Source organism: Megascapheus bottae, unplaced genomic scaffold (genome assembly GCF_031878675.1).
Source record: "Megascapheus bottae isolate mThoBot1 unplaced genomic scaffold, mThoBot2.hap1 HAP1_SCAFFOLD_48, whole genome shotgun sequence".
Taxonomy (NCBI): Eukaryota; Metazoa; Chordata; class Mammalia; order Rodentia; family Geomyidae; genus Megascapheus; species Megascapheus bottae.
This window is the reverse complement of record NW_028327313.1, coordinates 108,995-122,443: the sequence shown is the minus strand read 5'-3', so window position 1 is coordinate 122,443 and position 13,449 is coordinate 108,995. Positions and strand designations below refer to the sequence as shown.

The following is a 13,449-nucleotide window of genomic DNA, read 5'->3' as shown; positions in this document are numbered from 1 at the left end:
AGCTCGGCCTATAATAAGAAAAAACATTCCCGGCGGGGGGGGGCGAACTTTCCAGAATTTATTACAACTGTTCCTTCTTCTGGGGTTATAATTCTGGTGGTGGAGGAACAGAGGTCCAGTCCTGCGCTGCCTGCAGTGGCTTGGAACAAGTCTGAGTCAGCGATGTTTGCATTAGAGGCATATTTTGGGCGGGAAGGGTCATTGGTTGTTGTGGTGTGTAGGTAGGGCCCCGTGCTGGGGCCCGTAGCCCGTATCCCGAGACCGCAGACAAAGGCTGGCCACTTATATCGGTCTTGGACCGGCACTCTCTAGCCCAGTGAAGGCCTCTTTTGCATTTAGGACAAAGGCCAGGGGGAGGGGGGAGGGGAATCGCCCCAGGAACATTGGGTTGTTTAATAGTTCCAGGGCATTCTCTAGCAAAATGTCCGATTTGTCCACATTTAAAACAGTTTTTAGGGCTAGATATTTGTCCTAGTTTTCCTGAAGGCGGAGTCTGGTTCTGAAGTATGGCTCCAATGGCCAAATTAATAGATTTAGACATTTTATATTCAAAGGAATCCACATCATTACAAATTTTAATCATACCATTTAAGTCTAGGGTCTTTGTTTTGCCTCTTAAAGCAGCATTAGCATTTTCTATGGCCAACTGTCTAACTATAATATTATCTGTATCTACCTCACCTAATATTCTTTGGGCTGTTTCCAACAATCTGGCAACAAATTGAGAATATGGTTCATTATTGCCTTGTACTACCCTGGAAAGAGAGGTGGTAACTGCTCCTGCAGCGGGCACGGCTCTCCAGGGCGGCCAGGGCGGCCTGGGCAGTCTGGATTAATATTCCTGCAGGGAGTCTTTGCTGTTTTTCCTCCGAGGCAAATTTGCCCCTCCCTGAAATTTTATCAGAGGACCAAGAAGCCATTTGTGTATGTTTTTTATTGGTAATAGCTTGATTTTCTGCCTTATCTATAAATTCAGCTTTCCAGGTTAAATATTGACTCCTGGTTAAAACAGATTGTACTATTTTATGCCACTCATGAGGTAATAAATGTCCCTCACCCCCGAGGCCCTCCAGTACTGTTAAAGTAAAAGGGGCATTAATTCCATAATTCTTGACAGCTGAATGTAGTTCTTTAATTTGTTTAAATTTTAATTTTTTATATGTAATTTGAGAACTTTCCCTTGCCTCTTCCTGATCACCCCCCTCCTCCTAGGATGCAGTGGAATCTAAGTTTTTTTCCTTCCTCCTGCCTCCTGGTGGTGTCAGCCTCCTCTTCTTCCTCCTTTTCCCGAGACTGGGAGGTAGAGCGAGTAATTACGGGGAGGGAGAGGGAAACAGTTTGCGCTCCGGATTTGAGTCTATTATTGCGGCTCTTTGAAGCTGAGGGAGTTTTAATGGGCTTATTATCCGAGGCGTGGGAGGTACTTAGAGTTTCCCCAACAAGATCCATTTGTAAGTTATGAATTTGTAAAGTGAGGTCCTTTAATTCTCTTTTCAAGTGAAGAACGTTTTTTAATTCTGTTACTTGTTTTAAGAGAGAGTCTTTGGTTTTAAGGAGGCCTTGCATCTCCGGAGGAACAGAGAATGATTTCAACGTTTCCTGCGGTAGGGCTGACGGGAGAGGAGGGTCTGCATAAGGGGGAGGGGAGGGCCAGTGAAGGGCCCTTGTTTCCGGAGTCTGTGTAGCTGCAAAAACTCTGGGAAGAGGAAAAGGGCCATATTTTCTTCCTCATACTGCGCTGCCTCCTCCTCTAGTTCCACCTCAGAGGAGGAACCGAGTCCGCCACTATCAGGAGAAGTCTTAGAAATAATAGGATAGATATTTTATAAGGTTTTAGTGGCATATTTTTCTTTTTAGTATTGTTCTTGGTGCTGTCTTCTAAAGAGGGTTGGACTTGTCCCTCTTTTTCGGGGAATAAAGGTGGCGCCAAGCAGCATCCTGTGGGCACAGGCTCATCAATCAAAGAGGGGGTGCGCGAGCCAGACGGCAGGCCAGTGGCCGTAGGTCTTTCATTGTCGCTTTGGCTCTTACGAGACAGACAACGTGACCCCGTTAGGTAATCCTCTGTTAAAACTAGTTAGCGAGCACTGTCACCTCTCTCCTCTGCGTCCTTTAAGATGTCTCTAACAACCCCATAGAAGCTAAAGAAGGCCTCGGGGACTTCCTCTCCCTGACGGAGTAAATCATTGATATTCTTCTCTACCTTATTCCAGGTGAGGGGATGGATATCTGGCCCGTGCAAGACCAACCACGGACACTTCTCTCCGACAAAACAGAAGAATTTTACCAAATCTTTCTTTCTAACTCTTATTCCTCTCTTCCTAAGTGATTCTTTCATTTCTTTTATAAATAATACCTCTTTTGATAACACTTTGCCCATGGTAGATGGGACGGCAGAACTTACCTCAAGACTCTCCCACGGTGCACGAGTGATGCAGTGTGGGCGTCTCTACCTCTGGATAGTTCGGAGCTCCTATTTTCCGCGCCGTTCAGCAGGTCACCGTACCCCGAACCCCACGTTGGGCGCCACTTGACCCGTCCCGCGAGTTCAGTTATTCGTCAGGCTCGAGGAGGCACCTCCTAAGAGAAGAAAACCAATGGGGGAAAGAGAGGAAGGAGACCAGGCGCATAAAGAAAGACAGAGTCAGTCTGGGTCGCGTCAAGGTCTCATTTATTAAAAAGCAAAGCAGGGTTTATATACCCTGAGTGTAAGGAAGGGAATATGGGGGGGATAGAAAGTTTTTGCGATAACAAGAACGGGAAATTTCAAGGTTAGGGGTGGGTCAGGCTATTCTTTTGGCCATTGTGCTAACCCAAGGGACACAACCTGTGGTTATTCCGAGAAGTATTTTGTGCAGATGACTCAACCAGGTGCGGTTTGCTCAAAGCTAGAGGGTCTTTGCTTTGTTCCGTTTAACTCCTTGGTCTCTGACAATTGTGTTTTACCCCTTATGTAGAAAAGAACCAGAAATGATAGATGTTTCAATATGTTAAAGAAATACTATAGTTCTTATACTGAATATATGCATTAAAAAGGGTATTACAAAAGATTCGTTTCTTTTCACAAGTGTGTGTGTGTGTGTGTGTGTGTGTGTGTGTGTGTGTGTGTGTGTGTGTGTGTATAAAAGCCAGGAATAGCACTCACATCCTTACTTGGTGTTTTCACGCAATATAGCACATGAGCTACATGTTCAGTTCTGGATTTGGGGTTGTAAATTGGAAATAAAAGTCACATGAACTTTTCTGCCAAGGCTGAAGTCAAACTGCGATCCTCAGATTTCAGCTTTCTGACTAGCTAGGGTTACACAGTTTAGCTGGTGCCCAGTTTGAGCTAATTCTTTGAGGCAGAAAATGTGAAGGCTGAAGGTGGCTAGAAGAGGAAAAGGGACAGAACATAATAATCAAAAGTTAGGACACAAAAACAAGTTATCAGTGTGTCCTAAAAAAATTTCTGCTTGGGACCAGGAGTTTTTCCTAGTGGTAGAGTGCTTGCTGAACATGCATGAAGACCTGGGTTTAATTCCTCGGTTCCATATACATAGAAAAAAACTGGAAGCGGTGCTGGGGCCCACGTGGCAGACCGCTAGCCTTGAGCAAAATGACCAAGAACAGTGCTCAGGCCCTGAGTTCAAGCCCCAGGACTGAGGAAAGAAAAACCTACTACACCAACACTTCAGAACTTAGTAGAGTTTATAGGTAAACAGTTTCTCCCAGACATTCCAAATTATTACTTGATACTGATGCTTTAATGGGTCCTAGGGTTGCAGCAAACCACAAATGTAGTCACTGTATCAGGACATTTATAATGTTTTCTAAGTTGTTTTTATTCTGTGTGTGTATATAGGTTTTATTGCAGTCTGGACTATAATGATCTAATATAAATAGGGTCTTTTGTTATTATATAGGTGATGTACACAGGGATTACAGTTACATTTTAGTCAGGTAAACAGTACATCTATTTAATTATTTACTTTTTTCCCTTGCCAGTCTTGGGCTTGAGTTCAGGGCCTGAGCACTGTCCTTTGGTTTTCTCAAGGAGAGAGCTCTACCGTTTGAGCCTCAGCACCATTTCCAGCTTTTTTCTATGTACATGATATGGGGGAATCGAGGCCAGGTATTCCTGCATTCCAGGCAAGCACTCTACCACTAGGCCAAACTTCCGGTCCTTTTTGTTTTTTAATTCATTAATTTTCTTCTTTTTTTGTGGATTATGGGGCTTGAACTCTGGGATTGGTTGCTGTCTTCAGCTCGAGGCTACTGTCCTAGCCTTGAGCCACAGTCTCACTTCCCATTTTCTAATGATTAATTGGAGCTAAGAGTTTCTGGGGCCTGAAAACCTAGCTACTCAGGAGTTTGAGATTTGTAGATTGAGGTTCAAAGCCTGTCTGGGCACAAAAGCACCTAAGACTCTTATCTCCAATTAGCCACTAGAAAATCTAATTGGCACTGTGGCACAAGGGGTAGGGTGGTAGCCTTGAGCTGTAGATCTGAGGGACAATGCCCAGGCCCACAGTTTGAGCCCCACATCAGACACAGACACACAATACCAAGAGAGTAGAAAATTTTACCCTTAGGCTCATCTGAAATTGGACTCATCTCCTTTCTAGGACTCAGCAGTCAATAGCGCTAAGAGATAATGGAATGCTTAATTCACACTTGATGGGGCATACAAGGAATATAATCAGAAGTGACTGGAGGAAAATAAATGAGTTAAACACCACCATAAATAAATAGGCAAATATAATATATACAATAGCTTATCATACAACTGATTTAGAATCTTTCATTTGAAAGGACAACATTAGAGAAAGATATTAGGATGACATTTTGGAGTGTACTATATGAAACCTAAGGGAAAAATTACCTTGAATAATAAGAGTATTATTTTGAAAGCAATATACATGTATGCTGTGTATTATAAGAACATACTATGAAAATAGTTCTTAATAGTAATTAAAATACTGTATTCAATCATGAGAAAATGTCTTTAGCTTTACAATTAGAAGAGGCAACTTTCTTTCATGCTTCTGCACATTTAAGAAATATATACAGGTAAAACAAATATAGAGAAATGTAACATCATTAACTAACAGAGAAGGCACAGCTTGTGCATTTTGTTTTTTAAAATATATTGATTTTGGGCTGAGAGTTTGGCCTAGTGGTAGAGTGCTTGCCTAGCATGCACGAAGGCCCAGGTTCAATTCCCCGGTACCACATACATAGAAAAAGCTGGAACAGGTGCTGAGACTCAAGTGGTAGAGCTCTAGCCTGGAGAAAGCCCAAGGAAAGTGCTCAGACCCTGAGTTTAAGCCCAAGACTGGAAATAGAAAAAAAAGCAAACAGTTCATTTAGGTAGCATGTCTATGCTTGACAAGACTGTAGTAAATTTTTAAAATCTGGAAACAAGTGTTATTTGTACTTTTATTATTACTATTAAGGTGTTGTACAGAGGGGTTACCACTAGAAAAAAAATTCAGGTAATGCCTACATTTCTCTTTAAGTGAATTTGTAGCTGGCTGGAAGTGGCTCCTGCCTATAACTCTAGCCACTTAAGATTTTGAGATCTGAAGATCACCATTCAAAGCTAGCCTATACAGGAAATGACACTTTCATCTCTAGTTAACCACTAAAAAGTTGAAGTGAATTATGGCTCAAGTGGTAAAGTGCTATCCATGTGCAAAAAAAGCTCAGTGGAAATGCCCTGAGTTCAAGTTCCATACCAGCACAAAATCCAACTTTCAGTTCTGAATCTTAGTCCTCCAAGCCGACTTATTCTACAAAGTCTTCCAGATAATACTGTTGTGCATTTAAGTTTATTAACTCAAATTAAATACACCCTGACATCACAGATAGTGGGCCGACACTCATCAGCAGTTCTTACTTGTTGGAGTTGGTGTCGTACAATCTTGATTTCCTGTCAGTTCCAACAACTGAGCAATCTTCCTTGTTTGGGTGCAGCAGCACTAAAAGGAAAGAGTTTCCAAATGAGAACATAGGACACAAGGGGAATAGAGTAAGAATCCTTAAAATACTCAAATGGAAAAATTTCTTCCCTGGAGTTCTTCAAATTTTCAATTATTAAAAGAAAATACTGTAAACACAACTACATACCTATTAAAACCTATGACTCTAAGGGACACTCTTTGCTGTCCCTTGGTCATCTCATATTGTTACAGTATCTCACTTTGTTATCTGATATATTGAATTTAGTTGTACTTGGTTATTTGAAATTTGATAGGGAAGGGGGGAAAACCAAGACAGGTGGGGGGGGGGCGGGGGGATAGGGTAATGGGTACCAAGACATGTGAAAGGGTATCAATGTATGTGAATTAATGCACCTTCTATCTGGCAAATATCATGTAACCCGTTTACTAATTACAATAAAAAGTTAAAAAAAACCTATGACTCTATAGATATAATATTTTTTTCATAAATGAATATAACTATGATATAAAAACCCTTAACCTAACTTTGATTATGTTCTAAAAACTAAGTGCCAGCGATTGTATATAGAGATTCCTTTCTTGAACACTTGTTAGTTAAACATGTCATTTGAAATATGATGTAACAATCAATGTTCATAAGTTCTTTAATAAAAAAAGAAAAAAGAAAAAACAAGTAGGTGGGCTCACACACCTATAATTCGAGCTATTCAGGAGACTGAGATCTGAGTATCATGGTTGTAAACCACACTGGGCAGGAAAGTTCTCAAAACTCTTATCTCAACAACTAAAACAAGTTTGAATCCTCTTGCAATCTCACCTTCCACAAATGGTGAGGTTTTTGTTTCCAGTGTTGCATCACTTTGTGGATATTTGGGGACCTAAATGTGCAGGGACCAGGAATAAAATAGTGAGTTCAAACAAATGATGAGCACATGGTGTTTGTTTTCTTTCTACAAGATGTGTGGATTTACCTCAGAGCAGGGATAGTTATAGTTACGGCTCCCCGGTGGGCCTGGGATGGTGGTACACTCAGCCCAGAAACACGGAAGCCCAAGCAGAAGTGGCACCAGCACCTGGTTGCCACCCTGGGTGCAGAGCCAAAAAGGGAAAGCTCTGGCATCCCCCATGACCACATGAAGACTGGGAGCTAGGAAACCTGGAACAAAGGCCAGAAGAGAGGCCGCGGTAGCCTCTGAGTGCTGCCTTCCTTTTCTCATCCTGTTTGTTTCTCAGCAGCCAGGTTCACTGGGTGCCCTTGCACATGCCTAGGACTTCTGCACCAGGGCCCAGGACTGGCTAAGCATGCGTGTTCCCATGCAGCACCGGGCTAATCTTGCAGTGGTCCAGCTCCGTTTGCAAGTCAGCCCTGAGGCTAGCAAAGCCCAGTGCCAAACCAAAGCATGAAAAAAAGGAATTTCAGAGGCATCTTCCTGGGTTAGAGTGCCATCCTATAAGATCAAAGGTTTTGAGGGGCGCTGTTGCTCTCTCTTTATCTACAGGTATTGGGGCTTCAATGCAGTAACCGGGTGCAGTTCCTGTTTTATTTTTCTGTTTTTCTCTTAACTGGTGTTCTTCCACTTGAGCCACAGCGCCACTTCTGCCTTTTCTTTTTGTCAGCCGTGGGAATTGAATTCTGGGCCTGGGCACTATCCCTGAGCTCTTCAGCTCAAGACTGCAGCCCTACCCCTGGAGCCACAGCACCACTTCCGGTTTTCTGGTGGTTAATAGGAGGTAAGAGTCTGAAAGTCTTTAGTGCCCGGGCTGGCTTTCAACCACGATCTTCAGATTTCAGCCTTCTGAGTAGCTAGGTGTACAGGCGTGAGAAACCCTGGCCTGCTCTGACAATAGATTTGCATGTGTACACATCCTGAGTTTTGAACTCAGGGTTTGTTCAATGCACCTGGGCTATTTTTCTCAACATGCCTGCTCTACCACTAGAGTCGAAGCTCTACATTTACTGTTCTTAGTATTTAATTGGAAGTAAGTCTCACAGCTTTCCTATCCAGGCTGGCTTTGAACTCTAATTCTCAGACCTCAGCCTCCATAGTAGCTAGGGTTATAGGCATGAGACACAGATGCCCATCCTGTAATTTTACCTATATTTTCCTTGAGCTAAGCAGAATACTACATGAGTTACAATAGCCAATGAACTCTTCTTTCTATTGAATAGTGCTACTTTCTATAACTATCTTTTTTCCATGCCAAGGGAATAGACGCAGCTTCCAAGATGACCCACTAAAGAAAACTAAAGAAAAATTTTGACTTAGCAGATTACATCTTCAATGGGACAGAATAAGATTAGCCAAGATCTAGAATCATTTGAGCATAAGCAAAAGGGTGGAACACAGTTGAATGTGCTAAGCAGAAGACTAAAAATTGTGTGTCTCAAAAGCTTTCTCAGGGCTCTTTCTCCTCCTCTTTCTCCTTTTCTTCCTCCTCCTCTTCCTTCTCTTCCTCCTTCTTGGCTTGAACTCAGGGCCTGGGCATTGTCCCTGAACTTCTTTTTGCTCAAGGCTAGCACTCTACCACTTGAGCCTCAAAGCCACTTCCTGCTTTTTCTATGTATGTGGTACTGAGGATTGAATCCAGGGCTTCATGTGTACTAAACAAGCACTCACCAGGAGTTTGGCCTAGTGGTAAGAGTGCTTGCCTAGCATGCACAAAGACCCTGGTTTGATTCTTTGATGTATCACATATGTAAGAAAAGCCAGAAGTGATGTTGTGGCTCAAGTGGTAGGTGCCAACCTTGACAGTCCTCAGGCCCTGAGTTCAAGCCCCAGGACTGGCAAACAAAAAACAGGCACTTTCTCACTAAGCCACATTCCTAGCCAACACATATCCTTTTTGTTTGTTTGTTTCTTTTTTGTCAGTTGTGGGGCTTGAACTCTGGGCCTGGACTCTGTCCTCAAGCTCTTCTGCTCAAGGCTAAAGTCTTACCTCTTAAGCCACAGCCCCACTTCCTGTTTTCTGATGGTTATTTGGAGATGAGCCTCACGAACTTTAGTGCCCTGGCTGGCTTTGAGCTGAGATCCTCAAATCTCAGCCTCCTGAGTAGGGCTTGAACTCAGGGCCTGAGCACTGTCCTTGGACTTTCTTTCTCAAGGCCAGATCTCTACCACTTGAGCCACAGCACCAAGTCCAGCATTTTCTATTTATGTGGTACCGAGGAATCAAACCCGGGTCTTTGTGCATTCTAAATGGAGCTTTATCTTGTCTTTGTCACAAATCTACCTACTCTCCTCTTTCAAATGACTATAATTGCAAAGTGGAGCTTGCTTTGACATCTGATGGGAGGACAATAGTATGCTACCACCCTTCTGTGGATATTCCATATGAACATACTAAACCCATCCCTCGACCAAATCCTGTGCATAATAATGAAGAAACACATTATCAAGTGCTGAAAACCAGACTGGAAGAAACAAATGGACCTCTTGAACAAGGACCCATGATAGAGCAACTTAGCAAAATATTCTTTACTACTAAGCATCACTGGTATCCTTATGGACAATATCACAGATGTCGTAAGAAAATGAATCCTCCAAAAGACCGATGATATCAAGCTTCTAAGAAGAACCAGAAAAATGCTATCCTGTGCTTCATTTACTACTTGAGGAAATACAATCTCATGTACTCACTAATAGGGTGTATAGTAAAGAAATCAAAAAGGTCTTCATAATCTGCAAAAAAAAATAAAAGCTTTCTCAGGGCCGGGAGTTTGGCCTATTGTCGAGTGCTTGCCTAGCATGCTCAAAGGCCTGGTACCACATACATAGAAAAAAATCTGGGAGTGGATCTGTGGCTAAAGTAGTAAAGATCTAGCCATGAGAAAAATCCAAGGACAGCGCTCAGGCCCTGAGTTCGAGCCCTATGACTGGCCAAAAAAAAAGTTTTCTCAGCTCTGAATGTTAAACAGAATCCTGAAAAGTTTGATACGCCAAGAGGGAGAGGCAGGGCACCTCCAATGAGCCAGGGACCACCTAAGTCCTGGTAGAGGTGGAAAAATAAAAGGAAGATTGGAATGGAAGCAAGGACATACAAGTGGTTGCACTAAGACTTCAGTCCTGAGAATAGGTGGTGTATAGATCTGAAAACAGCCATGAATCAAGGATTTTGATTTCATGAGCAAATCCTTAAAGTACTGACTTTTTACAAAGTACATTTTATAAACAGCCCTTAAATAGTGGCCCATATTGAATGGTAAAATATTCCTGTTCAGTCTGATCAACTTTCAGTCATCAAATTACGTTGTTCTTTCTCACATGTATGCAATCATGAACACAAAAATTAGAAAAAGCAAAATGAAAACAAAATTCTGTCATTTCTGCAGTGGTGGAGGGAGGGGATCCAAGGGTTCCCTTTTGTTTTCAATTACTTGAATGAAATCAGGAAAGTAACAGGCTCTTTCCTTACTCTTGTGATGTTGAACACAAAACAAATATACTTAATTTCATCAGATGATTTTGTGTGAGAATATCAATGCTCAAATCCAAACTCTCTTAGGTTAAAGAAGAAAGAAGAGTTTTGTTTTCTGTTTTTGGGTGGTGGGTTTTGGGGTTTTATTGTGGGCTTGGGTGGTGTCCCTAAGCTCAAGATTTGTGCTCTAACATTTGATCCGCAGTGCTACTTCCTGTTTTCTGGTGGTTAATTGGATGTAAGAGTCTCACGGACTTTAGTGTCTGGGCTAGCTTTGAACCACGATCCTCAGATCTCAGCCTTGTGAGTAGCTAGGATTACTGGCATGAGACCCTGGCACCCAGCTGATTGTTCCTTTTGTTCTAGACACCTATTGATGGTACTTGTAGTTAAGACTGATATCATTTGGGTGTAGAGATAATGAAATTCATCATTTTTATTTAGCATGCCTTTAAATAAAGGATCAATAAAAGTCAGATGTTGCCTTTTTTCTTTTGCCAATCCTGGGGCTTGAACTTAGGGCTTGAGCACTTTCATTGGCTTTCCTCAAAGCTAGAGCTCTATCACTTGAGCCACAGCACCACTTCCAGCTTTTTTCTATGCATGTGGTAACAAGGAAGCAAACCTGGGTCTTGATGCATGCTAGGCAAGCACTCTACCACCAGGACAAACTCCTGGCCACAAATGTTGCTTTCTTCTAAACCAGTGTCTGTCCATCCTTGAAGTAAAGATTTTCCTATGCAAATGTGTGCAGGTAAAGGAGATGCTTTAATAAATCCCATCCCCACCGCTACTGCCAGGATTAAGTATCCTTAAAATGATAGCTCAGAGTGAGGTGCCAGTGATTCATACCTTTAATCCTAGCTACTCAGGAGACAGACTGATAGATATCAGATAGAGATCAATAGATAGATTGATATGCAGGTAGATAGAACAAATAAGGCTAAAGCTGTGGTTCAAGCATGCTGGACTAGTACATGGAAGCCCAGGACCCACTAGGAAGGCATAAAATATATAAATAAAAATCTGTGCCTGGGAGCATGGCCTAGTGGTAAAGTGCTTCCTAACAATCACAAAGCCTTAGGTTTGATTCCTTGGTACCACATACATAGAAAAATGAAATGATCCTGGGGCTCAAATGGTAAAGCACTAACCTTAAAAAAGCCCAAGGATATTGGCCAAGTCATGAGTTTAAGCTCCAAGCCTGTCAGAAATAAATAAAATAAGGATACAAGCAATATTTCATGAGTGGTGATTAAAACACCTGTGTTGTCTGAGATTTGTCTTCCTCACACTACTCTTATCTAATACGTAGTTCACCCTATAGAATATCAAAGTTAGATACCATTCTGATACTTGGCTAAAATAGTTATTAAAGGTTTTAATCCTTAGGGGAATGCAAACGTGAACTACTGTAAAACATTCTGAATACTACAGATCAGTTGAGCCAAGATCAAACTGTACTATAGCTATTGAAACACACAGAACAAAACATGGACTTTTTTTAATTAATAAATTTCTATTTATCTGACAGTTTTAATAACTTCAGTTATATGCCAGGCATGGTGTCTCATGCCTTTAATCATAGGAGGCGGAGATCTGAGGATCAAGGTTCAAATCCAGCCCTGGCACTAAAGAGAGAGGGACTCTTCTCTACTATCAACCACTAGTAAAACAGAAGTGGTATAGAGTGGTATCCTTGAGCTGAAGAGCTCAGAGACAGCACCCTGGCCCAGAGTCTAAGCCTCATGATTAAAGAAAAAGAAATAATTTACAAAAAATATGTAGTGTAGCCAGGCTCTGTGGCTCACACCTATAATCCTAGCTAATCAGGAGGCTGAGATCTGAGGGTCTCACTGAAGTCCATGAGAACTTTTTCTTGTGTGGGGGGGGGCTTGTCTTCAGGATTGAAATTGGCCTGGGTGCCGTCCCTGAGCTCTTCAGCTTTAAGTTACTGTCCTACACTTGAGCCAAGCCCCACCTCCCTTTTTCTAGTGGTTAATTGGAGATAAGAGTCTTTGGTCCTTTTGTGCCCCAGCTGGCTTGGACCTTGATCCTTAAATCTCAGCCTCCTGCATAGCCAGGATTACAGGCATGAGCCTCAGCACTGGCCTAAGTCCATGAGACTCATCTCAATTTACCCACTAGAAAACAAGAAGTGGCACTATGTCTTGAAGGGTATGGGAGTAGCATTGTGCTGAACAGCTCAAAGACAGTGCCCAGGCCCACAGTTCAATTTACATGACTTACAAAAATTAAAAATATATGGTGGAAGCTGGGACCTGTGGGCCACTCATGTGTACTTCTGTCTATTAAGAGGCTGAATCTCAGGTTCATGCTATAAAGACAGTCTGGGCATGGTACAGGAATGTGGCTCAATAGAGAACTTCAGACATCAACAATTGCTGGTGGGAATGTGAAGAGGAACCCTACTGCACTGCTGGTAGGAATGTAAGTTAGTACAGCCACTGGAAGGCAGTTTGGAGATATCTGAAAAAACTAAAAATAGAACTTCCCTATGAATCAATCATGCCAATCCTAGGCATCTACCCTGAGCATCATAACCTGGGTTATGATAAGGAAACCTACACAACTATGTTCATTGCTGCACTACTCAATAGCCAAGTGATGGAAACCAACCAGATGCAACACTACAGATGAGTGTGTATATATATATAACTACCGCATAAACAAGGCTAAACTTTGGAGCTATGGCTCAAGCAGTAGAGTGGTAGCCTTCACCAAAGCAAACTCAAGGAAAGTTCACAGGATCTGAGTTTGAGCCAGAGGCTACCAAATTTAAAAAATAAGAGCCTGGCAAAAAAAGTCTGTGAGAATTACATTTCAAAATCACCTTGCCCAGCATTATAAAACAACTAAAAGGCAAAAATATATGTATAGATCCATTGATCTACACATCAAGTGGTAGAAGGAAAGCCAGGAAGAGTGTCCAGTCCCTTTCTTCAAGCCCCATATCTGGCAAAACGGAAGAAAATACAACTGGTGGAATGAGAATTTTTCTTTGGCGCCAGTTTGGGAACTTGAAGCTAGGCCTTCGGCCTGTCCCTGAGATTCTCTGAGGTCAAGA

At 42.2% G+C, this 13,449-nt stretch overlaps 1 protein-coding gene across 1 annotated transcript; it reads left to right on the top strand.

The window, feature by feature from the left end:
* Positions 1-9,099: 9,099 nt before the first annotated feature.
* LOC150040078 (large ribosomal subunit protein mL42-like) lies at positions 9,100-9,559 on the top strand. Its single transcript, XM_090327389.1, has one exon. It carries the CDS (start codon positions 9,100-9,102, stop codon positions 9,499-9,501), a length of 402 nt encoding a protein of 133 aa, XP_090183515.1. The 3' UTR covers positions 9,502-9,559.
* Positions 9,560-13,449: the final 3,890 nt, after the last annotated feature.